Source organism: Oncorhynchus gorbuscha, linkage group LG23 (assembly GCF_021184085.1).
Source record: "Oncorhynchus gorbuscha isolate QuinsamMale2020 ecotype Even-year linkage group LG23, OgorEven_v1.0, whole genome shotgun sequence".
Classification (NCBI taxonomy): Eukaryota; Metazoa; Chordata; class Actinopteri; order Salmoniformes; family Salmonidae; genus Oncorhynchus; species Oncorhynchus gorbuscha.
In genome coordinates this window covers 17,696,707-17,716,171 of record NC_060195.1, presented here as the reverse complement: position 1 = coordinate 17,716,171, position 19,465 = coordinate 17,696,707, and the positions used below count along the sequence as shown (strand labels likewise).

General features: G+C 45.7%; 1 protein-coding gene across 1 annotated transcript; it reads right to left on the bottom strand.

Annotated features, from left to right (window-relative positions):
- Window positions 1-225: 225 nt before the first annotated feature.
- LOC124010627 (uncharacterized protein DKFZp434B061-like) lies at window positions 226-11,048 on the bottom strand. Its single transcript, XM_046323297.1, has 2 exons — window positions 10,925-11,048; window positions 226-1,772 (listed from the first exon to the last, which is right to left on the bottom strand). Exons 1-2 carry the CDS (start codon window positions 11,046-11,048, stop codon window positions 226-228), a joined length of 1,671 nt encoding a protein of 556 aa, XP_046179253.1.
- Between the last annotated feature and the right edge of the window lie 8,417 nt (window positions 11,049-19,465).

Sequence of the window (19,465 nt, the reverse complement as noted above, 5' to 3'; positions counted from 1 at the left end):
AGGGAGGCTCACTGGGTAGGACGGTGGTCTGAAATTAATGAGCATTCCAAGAGAGTTTACATTAATACAAGATACAAGCTCTGTAAGTACAAATTCATTCATATAACTTATCTAACACCTGAAAGAATGAGCCTCTTTTAATTTCTATAGTTATAGTCGATGTCTGTGGCCCCGCCGGAAATAGAATAAGCATTTGAAAAAAGATCCCTATTAAAATCTGTCTGTTTAAGCTAGAAATCTCTCGCATCCGTCGATGTCAGCCTTCCGCATCTGGGGTGGAAAGTGGCAGAGCTGCATCTGGGGTGGAAAGTGGCAGAGCTGCATCTGGGGTGGAAAGTGGCAGAGCTGCATCTGGGGTGGAAAGTGGCAGAGCTGCATCTGGGGTGGAAAGTGGCAGAGCTGCATCTGGGGTGGAAGGTGGCAGAGCTGCATCTGGGGTGGAAAGTGGCAGAGCTGCATCTGGGGTGGAAAGTGGCAGAGCTGCATCTGGGGTGGAAGGTGGCAGAGCTGCATCTGGGGTGGAAGGTGGCAGAGCTGCATCTGGGGTGGAAGCTGCATCTGGGGTGGAAAGTGGCAGAGCTGCATCTGGGGTGGAAGGTGGCAGAGCTGCATCTGGGGTGGAAAGTGGCAAATCTGGGGTGGAAAGTGGCAGAGCTGCATCTGGGGTGGAAAGTGGCAGAGCTGCATCTGGGGTGGAAAGTGGCAGAGCTGCATCTGGGGTGGAAAGTGGCAGAGCTGCATCTGGGGTGGAAAGTGGCAGAGCTGCATCTGGGGTGGAAAGTGGCAGAGCTGCATCTGGGGTGGAAGCTGTGGCAGAGCTGCAGAGCTCTCTGGGGTGGAAAGTGGCAGAGCTGCATCTGGGGTGGAAAGTGGCAGAGCTGCATCTGGGGTGGAAAGTGGCAGAGCTGCATCTGGGGTGGAAAGTGGCAGAGCTGCATCTGGGGTGGAAAGTGGCAGAGCTGCATCTGGGGTGGAAAGTGGCAGAGCTGCATCTGGGGTGGAAAGTGGCAGAGCTGCATCTGGGGTGGAAAGTGGAGAGCTGCATCTGGGGTGGAAAGTGGCAGAGCTGCATCGGGTGGAAAGTGGCAGAGCTGCATCTGGGGTGGAAAGTGGCAGAGCTGCATCTGGGGTGGAAAGTGGCAGAGCTGCATCTGGGGTGGAAGGTGGCAGAGCTGCATCTGGGGTGGAAAGTGGCAGAGCTGCATCTGGGGTGGAAGGTGGCAGAGCTGCATCTGGGGTGGAAGGTGGCAGAGCTGCATCTGGGGTGGAAGGTGGCAGAGCTGCATCTGGGGTGGAAAGTGGCAGAGCTGCATCTGGGCTGGAAGGTGGCAGAGCTGCATCTGGGGTGGAAAGTGGCAGAGCTGCATCTGGGGTGGAAAGTGGCAGAGCTGCATCTGGGGTGGAAGGTGACAGAGCTGCATCTGGGGTGGAAAGTGGCAGAGCTGCATCTGGGGTGGAAGGTGGCAGAGCTGCATCTGGGGTGGAAAGTGGCAGAGCTGCATCTGGGGTGGAAAGTGGCAGAGCTGCATCTGGGGTGGAAGGTGGCAGAGCTGCATCTGGGGTGGAAAGTGGCAGAGCTGCATCTGGGGTGGAAAGTGGCAGGGCTGCATCTGGGGTGGAAAGTGGCAGAGCTGCATCTGGGAAGGAAAGTGGCAGAGCTGCATCTGGGGTGGAAGGTGGCAGAGCTGCATCTGGGGTGGAAGGTGGCAGAGCTGCATCTGGGGTGGAAGGTGGCAGAGCTGCATCTGGGGTGGAAGGTGGCAGAACTGCATCTGGGGTGGAAGGTGGCAGAGCTGTGTCGTGTCAGGTGTCAGGCTAAAGCTAACTCTCTCTCCTCTGCTCTCATCCTTCTAGACCTATCGGCTGCCTTCGATACTATGAACCATCAGATCCTCCTCTCCACCCTCTCCGAGTTGGGCATCTCCGGCGCGGCCCACGCTTGGATTGCGTCCTACCTGACAGGTCGCTCCTACCAGGTGGCGTGGCGAGAATCTGTCTCCTCACCACGCGCTCTCACCACTGGTGTCCCCCAGGGCTCTGTTCTAGGCCCTCTCCTATTCTCGCTATACACCAAGTCACTTGGCTCTGTCATAACCTCACATGGTCTCTCCTATCATTGCTATGCAGACGACACACAATTAATCTTCTCCTTTCCCCCTTCTGATGACCAGGTGGCGAATCGCATCTCTGCATGTCTGGCAGACATATCAGTGTGGATGACGGATCACCACCTCAAGCTGAACCTCGGCAAGACGGAGCTGCTCTTCCTCCCGGGGAAGGACTGCCCGTTCCATGATCTCATCATCACGGTTGACAACTCCATTGTGTCCTCCTCCCAGAGCGCTAAGAATCTTGGCGTGATCCTGGACAACACCCTGTCGTTCTCAACTAACATCAAGGTGGTGGCCCGTTCCTGTAGGTTCATGCTCTACAACATCCGCAGAGTACGACCCTGCCTCACACAGGAAGCGGCGCAGGTCCTAATCCAGGCACTTGTCATCTCCCGTCTGGATTACTGCAACTCGCTGTTGGCTGGGCTCCCTGTCTGTGCCATTAAACCCCTACAACTCATCCAGAACGCCGCAGCCCGTCTGGTGTTCAACCTTCCCAAGTTCTCTCACGTCACCCCGCTCCTCCGCTCTCTCCACTGGCTTCCAGTTGAAGCTTGCATACGCTACAAGACCATGGTGCTTGCCTACGGAGCTGTGAGGGGAACGGCACCTCAGTACCTCCAGGCTCTGATCAGGCCCTACACCCAAACAAGGGCACTGCGTTCATCCACCTCTGGCCTGCTCGCCTCCCTACCACTGAAGAAGTACAGTTCCCGGAGTCAATCACCACCTTCCGGAGACACCTGAAACCCCACCTCTTTAAGGAATACCTAGGATAGGATAAAGTAATCCTTCTCACCCCCCCCCCTTAAAAGATTTAGATGCACTATTGTAAAGTGGCTGTTCACTGGATGTCATAAGGTGAATGCACCAATTTGTAAGTCGCTCTGGATAAGAGCGTCTGCTAAATGACTTAAATGTAATGTAATGTAAATGTCTTTACTATCATTAAACTGATCGTTTTTATCAAGGATTGTCTGTAATTAGCTACTCTATTAAACTGAATAATCATGTAACTGTAATTTACTAGGAAGTTGGGGCACCAAGGAAAGTATTCAGATTACAAAGTTAGAATTTCCCAATATTGTAACGGCGTTCTTCGTTTGTCGAAAGAAAGTCGGACCGAAATGCAGCGTGGTGGTTTCTCATGTCTTTAATGAAGGAAGAGCAATACATGAAATAACTATACAAATGCAAAACAACCAAACGGAACGTGAAACCTAATTACAGCCTATCTGGTGAAACTACACAGAGACAGGAACAATCACCCACGAAATACACAGTGAAACCCAGGCTACCTAAATACGGTTCCCCATCAGAGACAACAAGAATCACCTGACTCTGATTGAGAACCGCCTCAGGCAGCCAAGCCTATACTAGACACACCCCTAATTAATCACAATCCCAATGCCTACAAAAAACCCAATAAGACAATACAATAACCCCATGTCACACCCTGGCCTGAACAAATAATTAAAGAAAACACAAAATACTAAGACCAAGGCGTGACAAATATAACCTTTCAGATATTTTCATATCTGATCAATAGTCTTCTGGTTAATGATTTATTTATTTTACCTCACATTAGTCTCATTCCAAACGTCGTAAATTGTTGGTTATCTACACGAACCCAGTCTTCACTATGAGTCATCCATACATCAATTTTCTTAAATAATTTATTTATAACTAACTAAGTAATTCACAGAAATGCATAAACAAACAGTAAATATGGTTACATGAAATGATAGAATGTGCCCTAGTGGGCTGAACCGGTATGATAGGAGAATGTGCCCTAGTGGGCTGAACCGGTATGATAGGAGAATGTGCCCCTAGTGGGCTAAACCGGCATGGTGGCTTGTTTGACAAAAGGAGAGTGGGGGGTCGACTGAGAAGTCACTACAGAGTGATAATTATAACAATTGAAATGCTAATCCTTACACATGAACGCTCACTCAGTCGGGAACAATTGCAATCAATATATAGTTACGCTCAGTGTGTCGTTTTGATCGCTAGTGAAAAGTTCATTTATTTTGCAGAATTGTCCGTCTCTCTTCCTCTCTCTCTCTGTCTTGGTTAGAGGGGATAGTTCAAAGTGACATTCATTATAGAATGGATGTTTCTGTTGTTGTTCTTCGCATTCAATGATGCCGAATTCCTAGCTGCAGACTAGTAATTAGTATCAAAGACTTGTTCTCATTCTGTCGGTATCGATAGTCTCAGAGTTTAACCACGTGGTATGGTTAAAAAAATTCAGCAATGGTCTACACCTTTAGCCCTCACGTAATTGAGGTAAGCTTGGTCTGGTTATCATTTCTCAAAGTTGGGTATTATTCAGAATGGCAGAAGATGTCTGTCCCAGGATTTCTGACCCTAACTGGGCTCAGGGGCGGTACTGTGGTTTAGTTCAAATCAAAAGGGAATTGTGTTTTTCTTCATTAAACAGTCCAACATCATATTACACCATTATACAAACAGTATCATCCTCACTCATTCATCTTATACAACAATTAGATGTAAACCTCATATCTGAGGCTATTATATAAACAGCGTTATGGTAATGTTGCCACACCGTCTCCCATGAGCTTCCCCAAGTTGTGACAAACGGACCAGTTCGTAGCTGGATTCTTCACCGATCTTTTATACTTTCTCTGGAACATGAAATGTGTTCGCACCTCAAGTTCTGTGAGGTAGAAGGCTTTACTTTGTCCTCTGTGAAAGTTTACCCTCTCTCTAATACTGTGTGTCCATGAGGTCTTCTCAGGAATTTAGGACCTCTGACCACAGCAGTCTGGTTGTAGAAGCAGAGAGCGGGGGATGGTGCTCGCTGTACTCAAAGAGGGCAACGTCATGACAGCTGCATCGGTGTTAGTCAGACCAGGAGACATCAGGAAAATGTCTGTAGCGTCTGAATGGTTTGGACTACACACTAATATGAAAGGCAACCCATTACCGGTACTGCTGATGTGTTACTTCTGTCTGTAACGTCCAAACTGTTTGGGCTACACACTAATATGAAAGGCAACCCATTACCGGTACTGCTGATGTGTTACTTCTGTCTGTAACGTCCAAACTGTTTGGGCTACACACTAATATGAAAGGCAACCCAGTACTGGTACCCCTGATGTGTTACTTCTGTCTGTAACGTCCAAACTGTTTGGGCTACACACTAATATGAAAGGCAACCCATTACCGGTACTGCTGATGTGTTACTTCTGTCTGTAACGTCCAAACTGTTTGGGCTACACACTAATATGAAAGGCAACCCATTACCGGTACTGCTGATGTGTTACTTCTGTCTGTAACGTCCAAACTGTTTGGGCTACACACTAATATGAAAGGCAACCCAGTACTGGTACCCCTGATGTGTTACTTCTGTCTGTAACGTCCAAACTGTTTGGGCTACACACTAATATGACCCCTCCATATCTCTCAGATACAGGACAGACACTTCAAAACATACTTCCCTTTGACACATCTGTTTTTCCATGTATGAATCTGTTATTCACTGCGTTTCTACTGGCTGATAGCAGTAAGGCCCAATGCAATGTTAAAAGAGGAAATCTGCAGTTCCTACATACATTTCTGGACAAATAAATGAATGAATATGTCTTGAAAAATATAACTTAAAGCTTATAACTACAGCTTAATCCAACTGTTTTACCCCATCAGAACCCAAAATATATGTTGGTTTTACTTCAATGTTTATAAACAAGGTATAACGTAAACAATCAGACTCAGAACATGGTTAAAACTATAGTTGTGATATCATGAATGGTCAGTCCTTGCATCAATAGCTCTGACTTTGAATTTGACACTTTTCCAGCCCATCGTTCAGCTTTTTATCGAAAACAGGGGCGTGGAGTCGCTTTGTAAATGTTTCAACTGCTGATTATTATTTTTTATTTGATTTATTCCTACAGTGGTCCTTAAATTGCCCCCGAAGAAACTCAACATCCTTGGTATGACCATCATAAAACAATTCCATATGTTATCTTAATAGAGACCCACCCCCCTAGATGTTAAAGGTGTGGAACCATGAGGCTCATCCCACTATCACTTAATGGATTAACGCATGACATGCAAGGTAGTCCCCAGTCCTTTCACAAGACCTGGGATCCCTGGTTAGAATACATAGAGAGGCAATATAGATAGTTAAATCGTACATATGTGTGTAGTATGTGACCTGAGGTAGCATCTAGCATGGTGTGTTTCTATATGTGTTCAGACATTATGCTTGATATAATAATATGCATGTGTGTGATGCATCTATATAAAACACCTTGTTTTGTTTTTGTCTCATTGATTGTTTTGATTGTTGTGTTGGTAATGTGAAAAACAATAAACAATTGTCCACACACACAACAAAAACAAGCCTTATCCAGTCACACCCACATAAATAGACTAATTATTGGCTTGAATCTATTCATTCTATTTCTATGGTCACACCAAGGTATGATCATGTAAGGTTAGGATTGTGGTTAGGATTGTGGTTAGGGTTGTGGTTAGGTTTAGGGTTAGGGTTAGGTTTAAGAGTTTTTTAATGCTGGTATCAAACCTTGGGTTGCACGGGCCTAACTTTCTGCCCTGTTTCTAGATTGCACATCCGACCGGTCTGGGGAGGGTTTTAGAGAACATGAGAGGTCTATAGGGGTCACCCACAACAGTTCAACAACAGGTCTGGAGAGGATGGGAGAACATGAGAGGTCTATAGGGGTCACCCACAACAGTTCAATAACAGGTCTGGAGAGGATGGTAGAACATGAGAGGTCTATAGGTGTCACCCACAACAGTTCAATAACAGGTCTGGAGAGGATGGTAGAACATGAGAGGTCTATAGGGGTCACCCACAACAGTTCAATAACAGGTCTGGAGAGGATGGTAGAACATGAGAGGTCTATAGGGGTCACCCACAACAGTTCAACAACAGGTCTGGAGAGGATGGTAGAACATGAGAGGTCTATAGGGGTCACCCACAACAGTTCAATAACAGGTCTGGAGAGGATGGTAGAACATGAGAGGTCTATAGGGGTCACCCACAACAGTTCAACAACAGGTCTGGGGAGGATGGGAGAACATGAGAGGTCTATAGGGGTCACCCACAACAGTTCAATAACAGGTCTGGAGAGGATGGGAGAACATGAGAGGTCTATAGGGGTCACCCACAACAGTTCAACAACAGGAGGAAGACAATCAGTAATAAAGTTCTGAGTGTAAAAAGGCTTAACTTTAAAACTCATTTTTTATTAAAATCACCATAAAACATGCAAAATGGATCAATACATTTTTTTAAAAATAAGTACATAATTGGAAATACCCCAAGGGATGAAGGGATTAAGTGTTATGTTAAAGTGCATAATATAATAACATTTAATACAAAATATAAAAAATACAAAATCAAATTCAGCAACTAAATACTTCATTTTTTATTGAACTTCGTCCTCGTGTCGGCGGCCCCTCCAGCTCTCTTAAATTAGGCCCTCACCAACTCCCACTGTCAATGCTTTATACTACTCCTTACTATTCATACCAAGTGGAGCCAAGGTCTTAAGTTTGGATGTCCACCTGGATTCTGCTTCTCTTCTCTGGCCTATGATCCAGGAGGCCTTCATCTCCAGACCGGTGATGCGGAGGGAGGTTGTAGGGTGGTTTTGAAAATGTTTTACCTGGTGTGTTTGTAATGTTTTCTTTTCAGTTGTATAGAGGTGCTGTTTGAGGTGTGTCAAGACCGTGTAACCAGTTTCTCCTGTATAAATGTTATGGCATAGACAATGTTGGTGCTCTGAATGGTCATGAGTTGTGAGATAGGACTGGAGCTTTGTGCGTGTGGATTTTGAATGTGTGGAATTCGTCTATAGTAGTTGTTATAGTAGTTCGATATGTGGTTTAGGAGTAGGTTTATTGGAAAATGTTGCAAAAATTAAGAGATCCCTTAGGTTGGGGTTTCTGCGCAAAGCTGATATAGGTCTGAATAACTGGAGTGGGGGAAATGTACGTTGTTTTCGGGTGAAAGCGGCTTTGAGTCTGGAATGAAGGAGTCTGCTTACATATGTCTGAGAAGGTGCTGATGAGGTGTGTAATCGGGGGTTCTGTTGGGGGATAGGAACAGGGGGTCTGCGAAAGGTCTTAGGGTGGATGACAGGGTTAGGATGGGGGGATAAGGATATGGGCCCAGAATCGGGAAATGGTTAAGAATAGGTGTGGGCTGTTCACCCAGGTTAGGAGTAAGTGCCTGGTCCATAGTTCTGCAGGGAGAGTTATAGAGGTTAGGGTTAGGGTTAGGGTTAGCGTTAGGGTTAAGGTTGGGGTTAAGGTTAAGGTTAAGGTTGGGGTTAAGGTTAGGGTTAAGGTTGGAGTTAAGGTTGGGGTTAAGGTTGGGGTTGGGGTTAAGGTTGGGGTTGAGGTTGAGGTTGGGGTTGAGGTTAAGGTTGGGGTTGGGTTTGGATTGGGGTTAAGGTTGGGGTTAATGTTAAGGTTGGGTTGGGGTTAAAGTTGGGGTTGAGGTTGTGGTTGAAGTTACAGTAAAGGTTGGGGTTAAGGTTGGGGTTGAGTTTTGGGTTAGGGTTGGGGTTGGGGTTAAAGTTGGGGTTGGGGTTGGGGTTAAGGTTTGGGTTAAAGTTGGGGTTGGGGTTGAGATTTGGGTTGAGGTTGGGGTTGGGGTTAAGTTTAAGGTTGGGTTTAAGGTCAGGGTTAAGGTTAGGGTTGGGGTTAAGGTTAAGGTGGGGGTAAGGTTAGGGTTGGGGATGGGGATGGGTTTAAGGTTAGGGCTGGGGTTAAGGTTGGGGTTAAGTTTAAGGTGGGGTTAAGGTTAAGGTTAAGGCTGGGGTTAAGGTTAAGGTGGGGTTAAGGTTAAGGTTAAGGCTGGGGTTAAGGTTAGGGTTAAGGTTAAGGTTAGAGGATCGGGCAATCTGTTCTGGGTGAGGCCATCCTCTGTGTTGGGGTAGGGGGTTAGAGTAGGTTTAGGTTTAGGGTTAGGGTTATGTCTAGTGTTGGAGTTGTACTGGGGTGTGGACATGAAGCAAGGGTTGTGGTTACGTTTAGGCTTGGGGTTATGTCTAGTGTTGGAGTTGTACTGGGGTGTGGACATGAAGCTAGGGTTGTGGTTACGTTTAGGGTTATGTCTAGTGTTGGAGTTGTACTGGGGTGTGGACATGAAGCAAGGGTTGTGGTTACGTTTAGGCTTGGGGTTATGTCTAGTGTTGGAGTTGTACTGGGGTGTGGACATGAAGCTAGGGTTGTGGTTACGTTTAGGGTTATGTCTAGTGTTGGAGTTGTACTGGGGTGTGGACATGAAGCTAGGGTTGTGGTTACGTTTAGGGTTATGTCTAGTGTTGGAGTTGTACTGGGGTGTGGACATGAAGCTAGGGTTGTGGTTACGTTTAGGGTTATGTCTAGTGTTGGAGTTGTACTGGGGTGTGGACATGAAGCTAGGGTTGTGGTTACGTTTAGGGTTATGTCTAGTGTTGGAGTTGTACTGGGGTGTGGACATGAAGCTAGGGTTGTGGTTACGTTTAGGGTTATGTCTAGTGTTGGAGTTGTACTGGGGTGTGGACATGAAGCAAGGGTTGTCTAGTGTTGGAGTTGTTTAGGGGTTGTGGTTACGTTTAGGGTTATGTCTAGTGTTGGAGTTGTACTGGGGTGTGGACATGAAGCTAGGGTTGTGGTTACGTTTAGGGTTATGTCTAGTGTTGGAGTTGTACTGGGGTGTGGACATGAAGCTAGGGTTGTGGTTACGTTTAGGGTTATGTCTAGTGTTGGAGTTGTACTGGGGTGTGGACATGAAGCTAGGGTTGTGGTTACGTTTAGGGTTATGTCTAGTGTTGGAGTTGTACTGGGGTGTGGACATGAAGCAAGGGTTGTGGTTATGTCGTTTAGGCTTGGGGTTATGTCTAGTGTTGGAGTTGTACTGGGGTGTGGACATGAAGCTAGGGTTGTGGTTACGTTTAGGGTTATGTCTAGTGTTGGAGTTGTACTGGGGTGTGGACATGAAGCTAGGGTTGTGGTTACGTTTAGGGTTATGTCTAGTGTTGGAGTTGTACTGGGGTGTGGACATGAAGCAAGGGTTGTGGTTATGTTTAGGGTTATGTCTAGTGTTGGAGTTGTACTGGGGTGTGGACATGAAGCTAGGGTTGTGGTTACGTTTAGGGTGGACATGAAGTTATGTCTAGTGTTGGAGTTGTACTGGGGTGTGGACATGAAGCAAGGGTTGTGGTTACGTTTAGGGTTATGTCTAGTGTTGGAGTTGTACTGGGGTGTGGACATGAAGCTAGGGTTGTGGTTACGTTTAGGGTTATGTCTAGTGTTGGAGTTGTACTGGGGTGTGGACATGAAGCTAGGGTTGTGGTTACGTTTAGGGTTATGTCTAGTGTTGGAGTTGTACTGGGGTGTGGACATGAAGCTAGGGTTGTGGTTACGTTTAGGGTTATGTCTAGTGTTGGAGTTGTACTGGGGTGTGGACATGAAGCAAGGGTTGTGGTTACGTTTAGGCTTGGGGTTATGTCTAGTGTTGGAGTTGTACTGGGGTGTGGACATGAAGCTAGGGTTGTGGTTACGTTTAGGGTTATGTCTAGTGTTGGAGTTGTACTGGGGTGTGGACATGAAGCAAGGGTTGTGGTTACGTTTAGGGTTATGTCTAGTGTTGGAGTTGTACTGGGGTGTGGACATGAAGCTAGGGTTGTGGTTACGTTTAGGGTTATGTCTAGTGTTGGAGTTGTACTGGGGTGTGGACATGAAGCTAGGGTTGTGGTTACGTTTAGGGTTATGTCTAGTGTTGGAGTTGTACTGGGGTGTGGACATGAAGCTAGGGTTGTGGTTACGTTTAGGCTTGGGGTTATGTCTAGTGTTGGAGTTGTACTGGGGTGTGGACATGAAGCAAGGGTTGTGGTTACGTTTAGGCTTGGGGTTATGTCTAGTGTTGGAGTTGTACTGGGGTGTGGACATGAAGCTAGGGTTGTGGTTACGTTTAGGGTTATGTCTAGTGTTGGAGTTGTACTGGGGTGTGGACATGAAGCTAGGGTTGTGGTTACGTTTAGGGTTATGTCTAGTGTTGGAGTTGTACTGGGGTGTGGACATGAAGCTAGGGTTGTGGTTACGTTTAGGGTTATGTCTAGTGTTGGGTTAGTTGTTATGTCTAGTGTTGGAGTGTGGACATGAAGCAAGGGTTATGGTTACGTTTAGGCTTGGGGTTATGTCTAGTGTTGGAGTTGTACTGGGGTGTGGACATGAAGCTAGGGTTGTGGTTACGTTTAGGGTTATGTCTAGTGTTGGAGTTGTACTGGGGTGTGGACATGAAGCAAGGGTTGTGGTTACGTTTAGGGTTATGTCTAGTGTTGGAGTTGTACTGGGGTGTGGACATGATGCTAGGGTTGTGGTTACGTTTAGGGTTATGTCTAGTGTTGGAGTTGTACTGGGGTGTGGACATGAAGCTAGGGTTGTGGTTACGTTTAGGGTTATGTCTAGTGTTGGAGTTGTACTGGGGTGTGGACATGAAGCAAGGGTTGTGGTTATGTTTAGGGTTATGTCTAGTGTTGGAGTTGTACTGGGGTGTGGACATGAAGTTAGGGTTGTGGTTACGTTTAGGGTTATGTGTAGTGTTGGAGTTGTACTGGGGTGTGGACATGAAGCTAGGGTTGTGGTTACGTTTAGGGTTATGTCTAGTGTTGGAGTTGTACTGGGGTGTGGACATGAAGCTAGGGTTGTGGTTACGTTTAGGGTTATGTGTAGTGTTGGAGTTGTACTGGGGTGTGGACATGAAGCTAGGGTTGTGGTTACGTTTAGGGTTATGTCTAGTGTTGGAGTTGTACTGGGGTGTGGACATGAAGCTAGGGTTGTGGTTACGTTTAGGGTTATGTCTAGTGTTGGAGTTGTACTGGGGTGTGGACATGAAGCTAGGGTTGTGGTTACGTTTAGGGTTATGTCTAGTGTTGGAGTTGTACTGGGGTGTGGACATGAAGCTAGGGTTGTGGTTACGTTTAGGCTTGGGGTTATGTCTAGTGTTGGAGTTGTACTGGGGTGTGGACATGAAGCTAGGGTTGTGGTTACGTTTAGGGTTATGTCTAGTGTTGGAGTTGTACTGGGGTGTGGACATGAAGCTAGGGTTGTGGTTACGTTTAGGGTTATGTCTAGTGTTGGAGTTGTACTGGGGTGTGGACATGAAGCAAGGGTTGTGGTTATGTTTAGGGTTATGTCTAGTGTTGGAGTTGTACTGGGGTGTGGACATGAAGCTAGGGTTGTGGTTACGTTTAGGGTTATGTCTAGTGTTGGAGTTGTACTGGGGTGTGGACATGAAGCTAGGGTTGTGGTTACGTTTAGGGTTATGTCTAGTGTTGGAGTTGTACTGGGGTGTGGACATGAACCTAGGGTTGTGGTTACGTTTAGGGTTATGTCTAGTGTTGGAGTTGTACTGGGGTGTGGACATGAAGCTAGGGTTGTGGTTACGTTTAGGATTATGTCTAGTGTTGGAGTTGTACTGGGGTGTGGACATGAAGCAAGGGTTGTGGTTATGTTTAGGGTTATGTCTAGTGTTGGAGTTGTACTGGGGTGTGGACATGAAGCTAGGGTTGTGGTTACGTTTAGGGTTATGTGTAGTGTTGGAGTTGTACTGGGGTGTGGACATGAAGCTAGGGTTGTGGTTACGTTTAGGGTTATGTCTAGTGTTGGAGTTGTACTGGGGTGTGGACATGAAGCTAGGGTTGTGGTTACGTTTAGGGTTATGTCTAGTGTTGGAGTTGTACTGGGGTGTGGACATGAAGCTAGGGTTGTGGTTACATTTAGGGTTATGTCTAGTGTTGGAGTTGTACTGGGGTGTGGACATGAAGCTAGGGTTGTGGTTACGTTTAGGGTTATGTCTAGTGTTGGAGTTGTACTGGGGTGTGGACATGAAGCTAGGGTTGTGGTTACGTTTAGGCTTGGGGTTATGTCTAGTGTTGGAGTTGTACTGGGGTGTGGACATGAAGCAAGGGTTGTGGTTACGTTTAGGGTTATGTCTAGTGTTGGAGTTTAACTGGGGTGTGGACATGAAGCAAGGGTTGTGGTTATGTTTATGCTTAGGGTTATGTGTAGTGTTGGAGTTGTACTGGGGTGTGGACATAAAGTTAGGGTTGTGGTTACGTTTAGGCTTGGGGTTATGTCTAGTGTTGGAGTTGTACTGGGGTGTGGACATGAAGCTAGGGTTATGATTAAGTTTAGGGTTATGTGTAGTGTTGGAGTTGTACTGGGGTGTGGACATGAAGCTAGGGTTGTGGTTACGTTTAGGGTTATGTCTAGTGTTGGAGTTGTACTGGGGTGTGGACATGAAACTAGGGTTGTGGTTACGTTTAGGGTTATGTCTAGTGTTGGAGTTGTACTGGGGTGTGGACATGAAGCAAGGGTTGTGGTTATGTTTAGGGTTATGTCTAGTGTTGGAGTTGTACTGGGGTGTGGACATGAAGCTAGGGTTGTGGTTACGTTTAGGGTTATGTGTAGTGTTGGAGTTGTACTGGGGTGTGGACATGAAGCTAGGGTTGTGGTTACGTTTAGGGTTATGTCTAGTGTTGGAGTTGTACTGGGGTGTGGACATGAAACTAGGGTTGTGGTTACGTTTAGGGTTATGTCTAGTGTTGGAGTTGTACTGGGGTGTGGACATGAAGCAAGGGTTGTGGTTATGTTTAGGGTTATGTCTAGTGTTGGAGTTGTACTGGGGTGTGGACATGAAGCTAGGGTTGTGGTTACGTTTAGGGTTATGTGTAGTGTTGGAGTTGTACTGGGGTGTGGACATGAAGCTAGGGTTGTGGTTACGTTTAGGGTTATGTCTAGTGTTGGAGTTGTACTGGGGTGTGGACATGAAGCTAGGGTTGTGGTTACGTTTAGGGTTATGTCTAGTGTTGGAGTTGTACTGGGGTGTGGACATGAAGCTAGGGTTGTGGTTACGTTTAGGGTTATGTCTAGTGTTGGAGTTGTACTGGGGTGTGGACATGAAGCTAGGGTTGTGGTTACGTTTAGGCTTGGGGTTATGTCTAGTGTTGGAGTTGTACTGGGGTGTGGACATGAAGCAAGGGTTGTGGTTACGTTTAGGGTTATGTCTAGTGTTGGAGTTGAACTGGGGTGTGGACATGAAGCAAGGGTTGTGGTTATGTTTATGCTTAGGGTTATGTGTAGTGTTGGAGTTGTACTGGGGTGTGGACATAAAGTTAGGGTTGTGGTTACGTTTAGGCTTGGGGTTATGTCTAGTGTTGGAGTTGTACTGGGGTGTGGACATGAAGCTAGGGTTATGATTAAGTGTCTAGTTTTTGGAGTTGTACTGGGGTGTGGACATGAAGCTTTAGGGTTATGTGTAGTGTTGGAGTTGTACTTGGGTGTGGACATGAAGCAAGGGTTATGATTAAGTTTGGGGTTATGTCTAGTGTTGGAGTTGAACTGGGGTGTGGACATGAAGCTAGGGTTATGATTAAGTTTAGGGTTATGTCTAGTGTTGGAGTTGTACTGGGGTGTGGACATGAAGCTAGGGTTAGGGTTGTGGTTAGGATTAGGTTTAGGTTTAGGGTTAGGGTTACGTCTAGTGTTGGAGATTAACTGGGATGTGGACATGAAGCTAGGGTTAGGGGTTGTGGTTAGGATTAGGTTTAGGGTTAGGGTTAGGGTTATGTCTAGTGTTGGAGTTGAACTGGGATGTGGACATGAAGCTAGGGTTAGGGTTACGTTTAACCCTAACCCTATGCCAAACCCTTTTATCTGGTTACGCCATGGTTTAGACAGAATTATTCCGAATTTTCCTCTGGAAGTTACACTATTTCTATTCTTTATTATAATAATCAAGCCAAAAGCACACCTGGAACCATTGTCTAGGGCACAGGTAGGAGTTGAATCTCTCTATTCATCCTTTCTCCTATATACCACAATATACCTTCTCTTCCTCTGACTCCAGCTCCAGACCCACCGCAATGTGCATCTACTCTGTCTCTCTACTGTAGACCTGCTCTAGCTGACTGCTGGCGGCTGATGTTTACAACCAGGAAGTTAAGACGAGAGAGACTGACATCTGTGACTGACACCTCACAGAGTTGACACATTTAAATAACACCTGAATCACCCCAAACAAACTCTCTCTTTATTCTTTATTTGATTCCTCTCTCTGTCACATGGACCTTGTCTTATCACCTACCCCTTCCAGACCAGAACTCATCTATTGTCTAATGTTTAGTCATATATTCTCTCTCTCTTTCACGCTCTCTCTCAATTCAATTCAACTCGAAGGGCTTTATTGGCATGGGAAGCATACAGTATGTTTATATTGCCAAAGCAAATGGAATAGATAAAATTAACAAAAGTAAAATCAATAACAGGGAAATAAACAGTAAACATTAAACTCACAAACGTTTTAAAATAATATAGACATTTGAAATGTTAAATGATTTGCTATGTACAGTGTTATAACAATGTGCAAATAGTTGAAGTATGAAAAGGAAAATAAATAAAACAGGTAAATATAGGTTGTATTTACAATGTTGTTTGTGCTCCACTGGTTGCTCTTTTTTCATGGCAACAGGCCACACATCTTTCTGCTGTGACGGCACAATGATATGAACAGATATGAACGTTTATCACAATGATATGAACAGATATGAACGTTTATCACACTGATGTGAACAGATATGAACGTTTATCACACTGATATGAACAGATATGAACGTTTATCACACTGATGTGAACAGATATGAACGTTTATCACACTGATGTGAACAGATATGAACGTTTATCACACTGATATGAACAGATATGAACGTTTATCACACTGATATGAACAGATATGAACGTTTATCACACTGATATGAACAGATATGAACGTTTATCACACTGATATGAACAGATATGAACGTTTATCACACTGATATGAACAGATATGAACGTTTATCACACTGATATGAACAGATATGAACGTTTATCACACTGATATGAACAGATATGAACGTTTATCACACTGATATGAACAGATATGAACGTTTATCACACTGATATGAACAGATATGAACGTTTATCACACTGATATGAACAGATATGAACGTTTATCACACTGATATGAACAGATATGAACGTTTATCACACTGATATGAACAGATATGAACGTTTATCACACTGATATGAACAGATATGAACGTTTATCACACTGATATGAACAGATATGAACGTTTATCACACTGATATGAACAGATATGAACGTTTATCACACTGATATGAACAGATATGAACGTTTATCAATGTTTAATTTGTTTTAAAAAGTATTTGTGGTTGTGTGTGATATGTTGGAAATACAATACCAGTCAAAGGTTTGGACACAACTACTCATTCATGGGTTTTTCTCTATTTTGACTATTTTCTATGAAATAACACATGGAATCTTGTATAATATAACGAAAAAAGTCTTAAACAAATCCAAATACATTTTAGATTTGAGATTCTTCAAAGTAGCCCCCCTTTGCTAAAAACCCTTGAATGAGTAGGCGTATCCAAATGTTTGACTGGCACTGTATGTGTCTCTAATGTGGCCATAAATGTGTCAGGAGATTAGGAAGTGTAGCTCAATTTCTACCTTTTGTGGACAGTTTGCACATAGCCTGTCTTCTCCTGAGAGCCAGGTCTGCTGATGGCGGCCTCTCTCAATAGCAAGGCTATGTTCACTGAGTCTGCACATAGTCAAGAATTTTCTTAATTTTGGGTGACTCTCAGTGGTCAGGTATTCTGCCATTGTGTACTCTCTGTTTAGGGCCGGACAGCATTGCAATTTGCTCTGTTTTTTGGTTGAATCTTTCCAGTGTATCAAATAGTCATTGTTTTGTTTTCTCATGATTTGGTTGGGTCTAAATGTGTTTATGTTCTGGAGCTCTGTGGGGTCTTACTGTGTTTGTGAACAGAGCCCCAGGACCAGCATGCTTAGGGGATTCTTGTGTCTATGTGATCTAGGGAGAAGTGTGTGTGTGCCTGTCTATGTGATCTAGGGAGAAGTGTGCGTGTGCCTGTCTATGTGATCTAGGGAGAAGTGTGTGTGTGCCTGTCTATGTGATCTTGCTTCTATCAGTGTGTATGTTTACTATGTTCCCTGATTGCCTCTATCAGTGTGTATGTTTACTATGTTCCCTGATTGCCTCTATCAGTGTGTAGGATTACTATGTTCCCTGATTGCCTCTATCAGTGTGTATGTTTACTATGTTCCCTGATTGCCTCTATCAGTGTGTATGATTACTATGTTCCCTGATTGCCTCTATCAGTGTGTATGATTACTATGTTCCCTGATTGCCTCTATCAGTGTGTATGTTTACTATGTTCCCTGATTGCCTCTATCAGTGTGTATGATTACTATGTTCCCTGATTGCCTCTATCAGTGTGTATGATTACTATGTTCCCTGATTGCCTCTATCAGTGTGTATGATTACTATGTTCCCTGGGTTTATCAGAGAGACAGAGACATAGGGATGGTGGGTGATGTGTACTCCAGGGTTTATCACAGAGACAGAGACAGAGACAGAGACAGAGGGATGGAGGGTGAGGTGTACTCCAGGGTTTATCACAGAGACAGAGACAGAGGGATGGAGGGTGAGGTGTACTCCAGGGTTTATCACAGAGACAGAGACAGAGACAGAGGGATGGAGGGTGATGGGTACTCCAGGGTTTATCACAGAGACAGGGGGATGGTGGGTGATGTGTACTCCAGGGTTTATCACAGAGACAGAGACAGAGACAGAGACAGAGGGATGGAGGGTGAGGTGTACTCCAGGGTTTATCACAGAGACAGAGACAGAGACAGAGGGATGGAGGGTGAGGTGTACTCCAGGGTTTATCACAGAGACAGAGACAGAGACAGAGGGATGGAGGGTGATGGGTACTCCAGGGTTTATCACAGAGACAGGGGGATGGTGGGTGATGTGTACTCCAGGGTTTATCACAGACACAGAGACAGAGACAGAGGGATGGAGGGTGAGGTGTACTCCAGGGTTTATCACAGAGACAGAGACAGGGGGATGGAGGGTGATGTGTACTCCAGGGTTTATCACAGAGACAGAGGGATGGAGGGTGATGGGTACTCCAGGGTTTATCACAGAGACAGAGACAGAGGGATGGAGGGTGATGGGTACTCCAGGGTTTATCACAGAGACAGAGACAGAGGGATGGAGGGTGATGTGTACTCCAGGGTTTATCACAGAGACAGAGACAGAGACAGAGGGATGGAGGGTGATGTGTACTCCAGGGTTTATCACAGAGACAGAGGGATGGATGATGTGTACTCCAGGGTTTATCACAGAGACAGAGACAGAGACAGAGGGATGGTGGGTGATGGGTACTCCAGGGTTTATCACAGAGACAGAGACAGAGGGATGGAGGGTGATGTGTACTCCAGGGTTTATCACAGAGACAGAGACAGAGACAGAGGGATGGAGGGTGATGTGTACTCCAGGGTTTATCACAGAGACAGAGGGATGGATGATGTGTACTCCAGGGTTTATCACAGAGACAGAGACAGAGACAGAGGGATGGTGGGTGAAGTGTACTCCAGGGTTTATCACAGAGACAGAGACAGAGGGATGGTGGGTGAGGTGTACTCCATGGTTTATCACAGAGACAGAGGGATGGAGGGTGATGGGTACTCCAGGGTTTATCACAGAGACAGAGACAGAGGGATGGAGGGTGATGTGTACTCCAGGGTTTATCACAGAGACAGAGACAGAGACAGAGGGATGGAGGGTGATGTGTACTCCAGGGTTTATCACAGAGACAGAGACAGAGGGATGGTGGGTGAAGTGTACTCCAGGGTTTATCACAGAGACAGAGACAGAGGGATGGTGGGTGAAGTGTACTCCAGGGTTTATCACAGAGACAGAGACAGAGACAGAGGGATGGTGGGTGATGTGTACTCCAGGGTTTATCACAGAGACAGAGACAGAGGGATGGTGGGTGGTGTGTACTCCAGGGTTTATCACAGAGACAGAGACAGAGGGATGGTGGGTGAAGTGTACTCCAGGGTTTATCACAGAGACAGAGACAGAGGGATGGTGGGTGAAGTGTACTCCAGGGTTTATCACAGAGACAGAGACAGAGGGATGGTGGGTGAAGTGTACTCCAGGGTTTATCACAGAGACAGAGACAGAGACAGGGGGATGGTGGGTGATGTGTACTCCAGGGTTTATCACAGAGACAGAGACAGAGGGATGGTGGGTGAAGTGTACTCCAGGGTTTATCACAGAGACAGAGACAGAGGGATGGTGGGTGAAGTGTACTCCAGGGTTTATCACAGAGACAGAGACAGAGACAGAGGGATGGTGGGTGATGTGTACTCCAGGGTTTATCACAGAGACAGAGACAGAGACAGAGGGATGGTGGGTGAAGTGTAC